General features: G+C 37.7%; 1 protein-coding gene across 3 annotated transcripts in view; it reads right to left on the bottom strand.

Moving 5' to 3' along the window:
- The window catches only part of LOC119536466 (L-lactate dehydrogenase C chain), a 138,277-nt gene that overhangs the window by 107,658 nt on the left and 17,690 nt on the right, over nucleotides 1-12,929 (bottom strand). For 2 of the 3 annotated variants that reach the window (XM_037839273.1, XM_037839271.1), the window contains exon 3: nucleotides 9,698-9,871. The exons of the other annotated variant lie outside the window; for it this stretch is intronic. In XM_037839273.1, coding sequence (XP_037695201.1) covers nucleotides 9,698-9,871 — 174 coding nt within the window. The remainder of the gene's footprint in view (nucleotides 1-9,697; nucleotides 9,872-12,929) is intronic. 3 annotated transcript variants of the gene reach the window in all.

A 12,929-nucleotide genomic window follows, 5' to 3' on the forward strand; every position in this document is an offset into this window, starting at 1 on the left:
CACCCCTCATAAGCTACATTTTTATACAACTGTCTTCGAGATTCATGGGTTCTGGGTTGTAGTTTGATAGTTTCAGGTATCCACCACCAGCTACCCCAATTCTTTAGAACCTAAAAAGGGTTGTCTAAAGTGTGCATAAGAGTGCCCTCCAGAGTGACCTCTCGGCTCGTTTTGGAATCTCTCTGCCACTGAAGCTTATTTCATTTCCTTTCACATCCCCCTTTTGGTCAAGAAGATGTTCTCCGTCCCACGATGCCGGGTCTACATTCCTCCCCGGGAGTCATATTCCACGTTGCCAGGGAGATTCACTCCCCTGGGTGTCTGATCCCACGTAGGGGGGAGGGCAGTGATTTCACCTTTCAATTTGGCTTAGCCAGAGAGAGAGGGCCACATCTGAGCAACAGAGAGGCATTCAGGAGGAGACTCTTAGGCACAAATATAGGGAGGCCTAGCCTCTCCTTTGCAGCAACCATCTTCCCAAGGGTAAAACTTATGGTAGAGGGCTCAACCCATCAAACCACCCGTCCCCTATGTCTGTGGTCATGTTAGCAACCATGGAGGTGGGTTAGGCGAATACCCCTGCACTCTCCACAGGCTCCTCAAGGGGGCACTACATCTTTTTTTTTTCCCTTGTTTTTCTTTCTTTTTTTTTTTTTTAACTTTCCCTTCTTTTTTAAATCAACTGTATGAAAAAAAAAGTTAAAAAGAAAACAAACATACAATAAAAGAACATTTCAAAGAGACCATAACAAGGGAGTAAGAAAAAGACAACTAACCTAAGATAACTGCTTAACTTCCAACATGTTCCTACTTTACCCCAACAAAGTTACATAATATAGCAACATTTCTGTGGACTTGTTCCTACTATATCCATCAGAATTTAAAAGACCATAGTCATACCTGAGCATCCCCAGAAGGTTAAATAGCTTATCTGTTCTTCTTGGATTATTGTTCCCCCTTCCTTAATTGCTCTCTACTGCCAGTTCCCCTACATTCTACATTATAAACCATTTGTTTTACATTTTTCAAAATTCACATTAGTGGTAGGATATAATATTTCTCTTTTTGTGCCTGGCTTATTTCGCTCAGCATTATGTCTTCAAGGTTCATCCATGTTGTCATATGTTTCACGAGATCGTTCCTTCTTACTGCTGTGTAGTATTCCATCGTGTGTATATACCACATTTTATTTATCCACTCATCTGTTGAAGGACATTTGGGTTGTTTCCATCTCTTGGCAATTGTGAATAATGCTGCTATGAACATTGGCGTGCAGATATCTGTTCGTGTCACTGCTTTCCGATCTTCCGGGTATATACCGAGAAGTACAATCGCTGGATCGAATGGTAGCTCTATATCTAGTTTTCTAAGGAACTGCCAGACCAACTTCCAAAGTGGCTGAACCACCAACAATGAATAAGAGTTCCAATTTCTCCACATCCCCTCCAGCATTTGTAGTTTCCTGTTTGTTTAATGGCAGCCATTCTAACCGGTGTTAGATGGCATCTCATTGTGGTTTTAATTTGCATCTCTCTAATAGCTAGAGAAGCTGAACATTTTTTCATGTGTTTCTTGGCCATTTGTATTTCCTCTTCAGAGAACTGTCTTTTCATATCTTTTGCCCATTTTATAATTGGGCCGTCTGTACTACTGTCATTGAGTTGTAGGATTTCTTTGTATATGCAAGATATCAGTCTTTTGTCAGATACATGGTTTCCAAAAATTTTTTCCCATTGAGTTGGCTGCCTCTTTACCTTTTTGAGAAATTCCTTTGAGGTGCAGAAACTTCTAAGCTTGAGGAGTTCCCATTTGTCTATTTTCTCTTTTGTTGCTTGTACTTTGGGTGTAAAGTCTAGGAAGTGGCCGCCTAATACAAGGTCTTGAAGATGTTTTCCTACATTATCTTCTAGAAGTTTTATGGTACTTTCTTTTATATTGAGATCTTTGGTCCATTTTGAGTTAATTTTTGTGTAGGGGGTGAGGTAGGGGTCCTCTTTCATTCTTTTGGATATGGATATCCAACTCTCCCAGCCCCATTTGTTGAAAAGACCATTATGGCTCAGTTCAGTGACTTTGGGGGCCTTATCAAAGATCAGTCGGCCATAGATCTGAGGGTCTATCTCTGAATTCTCAATTCGATTCCATTGATCTATATGTCTATCTTTGTGCCAGTACCATGCTGTTTTGGCAACTGTGGCTTTATAATAAGCTTCAAAGTCAGGGAGTGTAAGTCCTCCCACTTCGTTTTTCTTTTTTAGTGTCTTTAGCAATTCGAGGCATCTTCCCTTTCCAAATAAATTTGATAACTAGCTTTTCCAAGTCTGCAAAGTAGGTTGTTGGAATTTTGATTGGGATTGCATTGAATCTGTAGATGAGTTTGGGTAGAATTGACACCTTAATGACATTTAGTCTTCCTATCCATGAACATGGAATATTTTTCCATCTTTTAAGGTCCCCTTCTATTTCTTTCAGTAGAGTTGTGTAGTTTTCTTTGTATAGGTCTTTTACATCTTTGGTTAAGTTTATTCCTAGGTACTTGATTTTTTTAGTTGTTATTGAAAATGGTATCTTTTTCTTGAGTGTCTCTTCAGTTTGTTCATTTCTAGCATATAGAAACATTACTGACTTATGTGCATTAACCTTGTATCCCGCTACTTTGCTAAATTTGTTTATTAGCTCTAGTAGCTGTATCGTCGATTTCTCAGGGTTTTCTAGATATAAGATTATATCATCTGCAAACAATGACAGCTTTACTTCTTCTTTTCCAATTTGGATGCCTTTTATTTCTTTGTCTTGCTGGATTGCCCTGGCTAGCACTTCCAGCACAATGTTGAATAACAGTGGTGACAGCGGGCATCCTTGTCTTGTTCCTGATCTTAGAGGGAAGGCTTTCAGTCTCTCACCATTGAGTACTATGCTGGCTGTGGGTTTTTCATATATGCTCTTTATCATGTTGAGGAAGTTTCCTTCAATTCCTACCTTTTGAAGTGTTTTTATCAAAAAGGGATGTTGGATTTTGTCAAATGCTTTTTCAGCATCTATTGAGATGATCAATTGATTTTTCCCTTTCGAGTTTTTAATGTGTTGTAATACATTGATTGTTTTTCTTATGTTGAACCATCCTTGCATGCCTGGAATGAACCCCACTTGGTCATGGTGTATGATTTTTTTAATGTGTCTTTGGATTCGATTTGCAAGTATTTTGTTGACGATTTTTGCATCTATATTCATTAGGGAGATTGGCCGGTAGTTTTCCTTTTTTGTAGCATCTTTGCCTGGTTTTGGTATTAGATTGATGTTAGCTTCATAAAATGAGTTAGGTAGTGTTCCCTTTTCTTCAATGTTTTGAAAGAGTTTGAGTAAGATTGGTGTCAGTTCTTTCTGAAAAGTTTGGTAGAATTCCCCTGTGAAGCCATCTGGCCCTGGGCATTTATTTGTGGGAAGATTTTTGATGACTGATTGGATCTCTTTGCTTGTGATGGGTTGGTTGAGGTCTTCTATTTCTTCTCTGGTCAGTCTAGGTTGTTCATATGTTCCCAGGAAATTGTCCATTTCTTCTACATTGTCCAGTTTGTTGCCATACAGTTGTTCATAATATCCTCTTATAATTTTTTTAATTTCTTCAGGATCTGCAGTTATGTCACCTTTTTCATTCATTATTTTGTTTATATGGGTCGTCTCTCGTTTTGATTTTGTCAGTCTAGCTAGGGGCTTGTCAATCTTGTTGATCTTCTCAAAGAACCAACTTTTGGTGATATTTATCCTCTCTATTGTTTTTTTGTTCTCTATGTCATTTATTTCTGCTTTAATCCTTGTTATTTCTTTTCTTCTACTTGGTTTAGGATTGGTTTGCTGTTCATTTTCTAGCTTCTTCAGTTGATCCATTAGTTCTTTGATTTTGGCTCTTTCTTCCTTTTTAATATATGCGTTTAGTGCTATAAATTTCCCCCTTAGCACTGCTTTTGCTGCATCCCATAGGTTTTGGTATGTTGTGTTCTCATTTTCATTCATCTCTATATATTTAGCAATTTCTCTTGCTATTTCTTCTTTAACCCACTGATTGTTTAGGAGTGTGTTGTTTAACCTCCAGGTATTTGTGAATTTTCTAAGTCTCTGATGTTTATTGACTTCTAATTGTATTCCATTGTGGTCAGAGAATGTGCTTTGAATAATTTCAATCTTTTTAAATTTATTGAGGCTTGTTTTATGTCCCAGCATATGATCTATTCTGGAGAAAGTTCCGTGAGCACTAGAAAAGTATGTGTATCCTGGTGATTTGGGATGTAATGTCCTGTAGATGTCTGTTAAATCTAATTCATTTATCAGATTGTTTAGGTTTTCAATTTCCTTATTGGTCTTCTGTCTGCTTGATCTATCTATAGGAGAGAGTGATGTGTTGAAGTCTCCCACAATTATTGTGGAAACATCAATTGCTTCCTTTAGTTTTGCCAGTGTTTCTCTCATGTATTTTGTGGCACCTTGATTGGGTGCATAGACATTTACGATTGTTATTTCTTCTTGCTGAATTGCCCCTTTTATTAGTATGTAGTGGCCTTCTTTGTCTCTCAAAACATCCCTGCATTTGAAGTCTATTTTATCTGAGATTAATATTGCTACACCTGCTTTCTTTTGGCTGTAGCTTGCATGAAATATTTTTTTCCATCCTTTCACTTTCAGTTTCTTTGTGTCCCTGTGTCTAAGATGAGTCTCTTGTATGCAACATATTGATGGTTCATTTTTTTTGATCCATTCTGCGAATCTATATCTTTTAATTGGGGAGTTTAATCCATTTACATTCAACGTTAAAACCGTGAAGGCATTTCTTGAATCGGCCATCTTATCCTTTGGTTTATGTTTGCCATATTTTCCCCTCTCTCTATTAATATCCTTTATTGTACCCATACCGAATCTCTTTAGTACTGAACCTTTCTCCAAGTCTCTCTGTCCTGTCTTTGTTTCTCTGTCTGTAGGGCTCCCTTGAGTATCTCCAGTAGGGCAGGTCTCTTGTTAGCAAATTCTCTCAGCATTTCTTTGTCTGTGAAAAATTTAAGCTCTCCCTCAAATTTGAAGGCGAGCTTTGCTGGATAAAGTATTCTTGGCTGGAAATTTTTCTCACTCAGAATTTTAAATATATCGTGCCACTGCCTTGTTGCCTCCATGGTGGCTGCTGAGTAGTCACTACTTAGTCTTATGCTGTTTCCTTTGTATGTGGTGAATTGCTTTTCTCTTGCTGCTTTCAGAACTTGCTCCTTCTCTTCTGTGTTTGACAGTGTGATCAGTATATGTCTCGGAGTGGGTTTATTTGGATTTATTCTATTTGGAGTTCGCTGAGCATTTATGATTTGTGTATTTATGTTGTTTAGAAGATTTGGGAAGTTTTCCCCAACAATTTCTTTGAATACTCTTCCTAGACCTTTACCCTTTTCTTCCCCTTCTGGGACACCAATGAGTCTTATATTTGGACGTTTCATATTATCTATCATATCCCTGAGGTCCGTTTCAATTTTTTCAATTTTTTTCCCCATTCTTTCTTTTATGCTTTCATTTTCCATTCTGTCATCTTCCAGGTCACTGATTCGTTGTTCAACTTCCTCTAGTCTTGTACTATGAGTGTCCAGAATCTTTTTAATTTGGTCAACAGTTTCTTTAATTTCCATAAGATCATCCATTTTTTTATTTAGTCTTGCAATGTCTTCTTTATGCTCTTCTAGAGTCTTCTTGATTTCCTTTATATCCCGTACTATGGTCTCATTGTTCATCTTTAGTTCTTTCAGTAGCTGCTCTAGGTGCTGTGTCTCTTCTGGTATTTTGATTTGGGTGCTTGGGCTTGGGTTATCCATATCGTCTGGTTTTTTCATATGCTTTATAATTTTCTGTTGTTTTTGGCCTCGTGGCATTTGCTGAACTTGATAGGGTTCTTTTAGGGTTTGTAGACCTATTGAAGTCCTTATCTCTAATTTATCAGATCTACAGCTTCGTGGAGTACACTTTCTCTAACTAACCAGCAGGTGGCGTCCACGAGCCACCTGTTCTCCACAAGCCAGTTCTCCCCTGCTTAGCCTTTTTGGTGAGTGGGGGAGTGAGTCTTGTGGGGCCCAATTGGTGTACCAAGCTTGCATGTGTAGTTGGTGTTGTCTGCCCTGTATATGGGGCATGTTTCTGGGCAGTCAGGGAGGGGGAGGTGGCTCTAACAATCAAATCTCCCTGGTGATCCTAGAGTTTTAAAGCTGCTGCAGTAGTCTAATCCTTCAGTTCAGTCCTGCCACAGTTTGTCTCTGCCACTGACCCACAAGTCCTTGGTATTGGCGTATGGCTCCTGAGACTTGCAAGTGGGCCCCTCTTCCAGGCTGTGCACCCCGGGTCCTCTGTTGAGGGATGACTGTGCTATGTCACAGGTGAGTGCCGTCCCCCCAGGGCAGTTCTGGGCTGCTGGGCTGTGTAGGGAGGCTCCCAGTCTGCTCAAATGATGGCTGAATGGGGCTTTGTTAATTCACACTGCTCCACCTTCCCAACTCTGGGACAATCAGCTGAGGTTGCAGGGAAGGCTAATGTCCACGCCCAGTTTTGTGGTGTGTGCCTGTTATTTGAAGCACTTCCGTCACACTGGGTTGTCTGGGGCAGCTCTGGGCTATGGGGCTGGCGATGGGCAGGAGTGTTTCCTGTCCACCAGGATGGTGGCTGTGAGCGGACACCCCCCTTTTCTTGGGAAGTTGTGGTGTTTAGTGAATTTTCTCAGCCACTGGATTATTGCCTTTTGTCTCAGAGCTCTCTTAGTTCTGCTCTTGACTTGACGTGCCCAAATTGAAAGTCTTTGAAGCTTTCTGTATTGGGCTTCTTAGAGTAATTGTTTTAGAAAAAGAAAAAAGGATTAAAAAAAAAAAAAAAAAAAAGGGCCCTCCTCAGAGATCTAATGGGTTTTTGAAATGCTAATAGACAAAGCAACCAGGGCCATTAAGGAAAGGTCCACAGGGCAGAGAGATCAGCTTTTCTTCGGGATTTGCATATGGGCCTCAAGGCCTGAGCTCCGCCCTTCCCCTTTCTGTGTTCACCAGAACTCCAAAAATCCTCTGTTTTTATTTTGGAGTTTTTCGTGTTGTTTTTTTTTTTCTATGCCTGTCTCCTCTCTGCTGGGCTGGCTGCTCTCAGATTGTCTGGTGTCTGGTCTCAGTCTATCTATGGTTGGAGTTTGGATCAGTAGAATGAGTTTCCGATAAGGGCTGCCACTGCAGTTCTCCCTTCTCCTTCCTGGAGCTGGCAGCCCCTCCTCCCACGGGACTGAGCCTGGCAGGGAGGGGTGCGGGTCCCCTGGCCTCAAAAACTTACAGATTTTGCTGATCTCAGCAGTTCGACATTTTCATGAGTGTTGTATGAAGTATGCCCAAAGTCAGATTGCTCTGTGGTGTCCAGTCCACGCAGTTCCTGGCTTTCTTCCTACTTTCCTGGAGGAGTAACTAAAACATACAGCTCACCAGTCTGCCATCTTGCCCTGCCTCCTCCTAGAATAGTCATTATTAAACAAACAGAAAACTACTGTGTTGGAAAGGATGTGGAGAAATAGGAATACTTATTCACTCCTGGTGGGAATGCAAAATGGTACAGCCACTGTGGAAGACAGTTTGGTGGTCCCTCAGGAAGCTAAGTATGGAACTGCCATATGATCCAGCCATCCCACGACTAGACACATACTCCGAAGAACTGAAAGCAGGCATAGGAACAGACATTTACACACCTATGTTCATAGCAGCATTATTCACAATTACCAAAAGATGGAAGCAACCCAAATGTCCATAAACCAATGAAAGGATAAACAAAATGTGGTATCTACATACAATGGAATATTATTCAGCTCTAAGAAGGAATGAAGTCCTGATGCATGCAACAACGTGGAAGAACCCTGAGGACATTATGTTGAGTGAAATAAACCAGACACAAAAAGACAATTATGGTATGATCTCACTAAAATGAACTAAATATGAGAAAACTCACGGAATTACTATCTAGAATAAAAGTTACCAGATGATAGAATGAGGATAGGGAATGGAGAGCTGTGTTTAATTTGAGCAGAATTTTTAAATAAGGTTGACTGTAAATGTTTGGAAATGGATAGAGGTGATGGCAGCACATTATCATGTGTGTAAATACAGCATTAAATAAGATACATAATTGAGATTGAAAGGGGAGATTTAGAAAGAAAGCTAAAGGATGAAACAGGAGACTGTATAAGAGTGAATCCTGTGGTAGATGTTGAAAGTGGTTAATTGTACAAAATAGAAGAATGTTCTTCCATGAATTAGAACAAATGTATGTCACAATTAGAAGGTGTTAATAATAGGGTGGTATATGGGGGAAAATAAAGTTTATGCAAACTATGGACTATAGCTAACAGTAATATCTTAATGTTCTTCCACCAATTTTAACAAAGCTACCACACCAAAGCTAAGTGTCAATAATAGGGGGGGATAAGGGGCATGGGATTTTTCTTTAGGGAGCTATGAAAATGCTCTAAAATGCATTGTGGTGATGAAAGCACAGCTCTGTGATTATTTGGAGAGCCACTGATTGTACACTTTGGATGGATTATATGGTGTGTGAATAAAACTGTTAAAAATTATTTTTACTTTTTTAATGGTATTATTAACATCAAGGAAATAAAAAGGTAAGCCAGAGACAGAGAAGCTATATGCAATACATATATATGACAAAGGGACTTGTATTTAGAATACATAAATAATTCTTACAACTCTATAATCAGAAGATAAACAACCTAATTTTAAAATATGGACAAAGCATTTAAAAAGACACTTGGCGAAAGAAAATAGACTAATGGCGAAAGAAAATAGACTAATAGCCAAAGCATATGAGAAGATGCTATACATCTTTAATCATCAAAGAAATGCAAATTAAAACCACCATGACACTGAAATGGCTAACTGTAAAAAGAATGACAAGAATGACAATACCAAGTATTGGCACAAGGATGCAGAGCAACTAGAACTCTCAAACAGTGATGTTGAGAAGGTAAAATGCTACAACCACTTTGGAAAACTGGCCGTTTCTAATAGAGTTAAACATATACCTAACATATGATCCACCTATTTTATTCCCAAGTAGTTACCCAAGAAAAATACATCCACACAAACACTTGTTCACAAATGTTCATAGCAGCTTTATTCAAAATAGCCAAAAACTGGAAACAACCTAAATACCCATGAACTGGTGAATGGATAACAAAAGATTATTGTAATGTGTAAACAAAAGAATAGTTAAATACTCTAGCAGTAAAAAGTAATGAATTACTGATACAATCAACAACAGGGATGAATCACAAAATACTTGTGCTCAGTGAAGGAGCCAAAAAGAAAAGACAAGATTTTGTACGATTCCATTTATATAAATTTCCAGCAAAAGAGGCTAGAGGTGGAGTGAGAGATGGCCTGTGAAGGAGCACAAGGAAATTTCCAGAGGTTATAGAAATACTCTGTATCTTGAACAGGATGATGGTTTCACAGGATGATGATAGATAAAAGTGATTTTATCTATCAAAACTCATTGTATTGTACACTTTAAATGGGTACTGCTTATTGTACATTAATGATACCTCAATCAAGATGGGTTTTTTTGTTTTATTTTGTTTTGTTTTAAGGAATGGTATGGAAAGAGCATCCTTATGCAGTACAGTGGAGGAGAAAAGGCTCACCTGGATTTGAAACAATAAGCATCTTACAGTCAGGACTATGACGGACTATGCTGGGAATGATTAATTTCATGATATCCACATTACGCTGGACCAGGGCAAGGCGACTCTCTCCCTCCTTCTGCCGCACACCTGCTGTGACAATAACTAATTTGGAGTTTGCAGATATACTATAGTCTAAAAAGGAAACAAAAGGCAATATGTGGATCAAGATTGTCATAATCAATGTGCCAGAACTCTTTAAAAGTCTATTGTATGTTCTTGGTATTCAAGTACTCATCTACTTTCATGTCTGGCATTTGCAGATGAACAGACTTTCCAAGTAGTTATATTCTCTTGTATAACCTGAAGGAATCCTTTTCACTATGACTTGCCAATTTTCACACAACTATCACAAGTTTTTTAAAACAGAACCCACCATCTCCTTTAGCCCATATTCCCATTTGCTTTTAAAGCTAAAAGCAATGCAACTCAGAATCAGACACTTAGAATTTTGCAAATATATTTGCCTGTTTCATGATTCTAAGACTGAGAATGTATTTACTTCTAATTATTATGAAGGACCAAATTTGAGATCACAAACAAGGTCGTGATCCACACAGGAAAACAAACTACTACTAAAAGTAATAACCAGTCTTAAAATTGATTCATTTATTGAATCCAATGCCAAGATAATACAATGCTCACCAACCCATACTAGACTTTTTTTTAAAGCATACTATAGGTGGGAGTTATTTTCCATATAGAGGTCAAAATTAAATTATTAAAATGTCGTCCTCTATATCTCATCCCTATTTTTTTTAAAAAACTTATTTATGTTTTAGAAAATCTCCTTAATTTTAAGATATTATTATATCTCCATTTATGATCATCCTCATATCATTCTAATTAAAAAGTGGAGATAATTTATGAAATATAAACACTTAAATACCTTTTATATTTTTCCTGCTCCAGTAAAGATTTTAATTAGAAAGACAAACTTAGAAAGATGGCATTTCCTTAGGCTGATACGTTACACATTGATCTAAGAGATTCTCCTTTCTATCAAGTAAAAGCTCTGGAGAAAGACATTCTCTATTCTCTCTACAAACGTAGTTTACTTACTCATTCTTGTTCAAAGAACTTGCTCCATTTTCACCTTCCATAAAGCTTTATCTAACTACAAAAACCCAAAATTCCACACACCCTTCTCTTCAACTTCTAGAAGATAAGCAGGTAAAACAACCTTGTAACTTCTCCAAAGTCATCTCTCCACAGATCAGATTATTTGAGATATTATTAATTATTCTGTCAGTTAAAGTGTATACCAAAGTAAAATATGTTTTTCCATAATCTGTCTCTAAATTATCTTACCAGCTTTATGTCTTACTTTTATTTCATATTTTCTAGCTGCTCTAATTCTGTTAATAGCATCATCTTCTTACCTGTTTTTTTCCTTTCTAAATATAACTCAATCCTCAAAAAGACAGCAAACCATAGCCGTCTGGAACAAAGGCTCTGAGGTCCAACTGCTTTTATCCTGAATTCTGCCACTTCCTAGCTGTGTGACCCTGGGCTAGTACTTTGCCTGCCCCTCTGACCCTTGGTCCCTCACCTGTAAGATAAAGCTAATAATAGTTTTTCTTTTCTATGGTTCTTATGAAGATGATGTAATGAGTTAATATATAAAGGTCTCAGAACAGTGCCTAGTACATTGTAAATGTTCAATAAATGTTACTTCTTCTTCTTCTTCTCCTTCTTCTTCTTCTTCTTCTTATTATTATTGTACTTGTTCAAAAAATCCCAATTCCTCTCCTAGGCATCCCCTAGTCATATCATTCATAAATACTTACCTCTTACTTTCAATGAATTTTTATAGCATTCAGTGTCTATAATTCTCAAATAGTCCTTATAGTGCCTTCTGTTATCTCCTCATGGTTATATCTTATTTATACCTATAACTTGACTATAAACTCCATAAAATAGGTTCTGATCCCATATTCTTCCCTTCCTTCCACAAATATTTTAGCACTTTCTATGTTCCAGGCTCTTGGGCTCTGTGTTAAGTATTGCATATACAAGACAATTAAAAAAGCATCTGTGGATAATCAATGATGGTCAACTGATCTTGTCAATTAGAACTCACCTAAATGTATTTTGAAAATGATGTGAAGTGTATCATTCATACAGAGGAGAGTATAAGAAATGAGTTCAATTTTTAAAATATTTAATGTTAATAACTGTGTAAAAAAATAAAAATTACTAGAACATTGCCAGTATCTTACAACCTCTTGTGTACCCCTAATACATTGCACCTGTATCCTTCATACTCAGAGCTTATCAACTACTCTTCCGACTGGTGCAAACCTCAACCTTATCTTTTAGTTTAAAAGGAAAAAATAGTTTTACCATTTATGCATATTTAAACAATACATTAAATTTTGTCTGTTTTTGAATCACAATATATGTATTCCTTTAGCAAAATATTATATATATGAGATTCATCCATATTAATGTGTGCCCCTATAGTTTGTTCACTTTCATTTCTGTGTAATATTACACTCCATAATTTATCCAACTTGTTATTGGATTCATTGAATTGTTTTCAGTTTGAAGCTATTACAAATTATACCACTGTAAACATTCTTGGGGTACATGTATACTAGTACATGTGTGCACAAATTTCTCTTAGGAACATACCTAAGAGTTGAATTTTTAGGTTATGGGATATGATCATGTTTGAATTCAGCAGATAATGACACTTTTTCTACAGTGATGTCCTGGTTTGAAGCTATTATGCACCCCAGAAAAGCCATGTTCTTTTAATCTATCCCTGTGCATGGAAATCTATTGTAGGTGGGACCTTTTGGTTAGGTTCTTTCAATTGAGATGTGACCCACCCAATTCAAGGTGAGTCTTAACCTTTTTATTGGAGTCTTTTATGAAGAGAATAAAAGACAGAAAAAAAGCCGAGAGAACCAAGAGAAAAACCCAGAGAGGTTGGAGAGAAATACCCTAGAGAAGCAAGAAAGAACACCCAGAAACTGAAAGAGCCAGAACCAGAAAGCAATGAAGCCTGGGAAAGAAGGATCAGCAGATGCCAGCCATGTGTCTTCTCATATGACAGAGGAACCCCAGCCTTCCTTCAGAGAAGTTATCATCCTGTTGATGCCTTAACTGGGATATTTTCATGGCCTTAAAACTGTAGCCCTGTAAGCTAATAAATTCCCACTGTAAAAGCTAGTCCAATTCTGCT

The sequence above is a fragment of the Choloepus didactylus genome, chromosome 6 (assembly GCF_015220235.1).
Source record: "Choloepus didactylus isolate mChoDid1 chromosome 6, mChoDid1.pri, whole genome shotgun sequence".
Classification (NCBI taxonomy): Eukaryota; Metazoa; Chordata; class Mammalia; order Pilosa; family Megalonychidae; genus Choloepus; species Choloepus didactylus.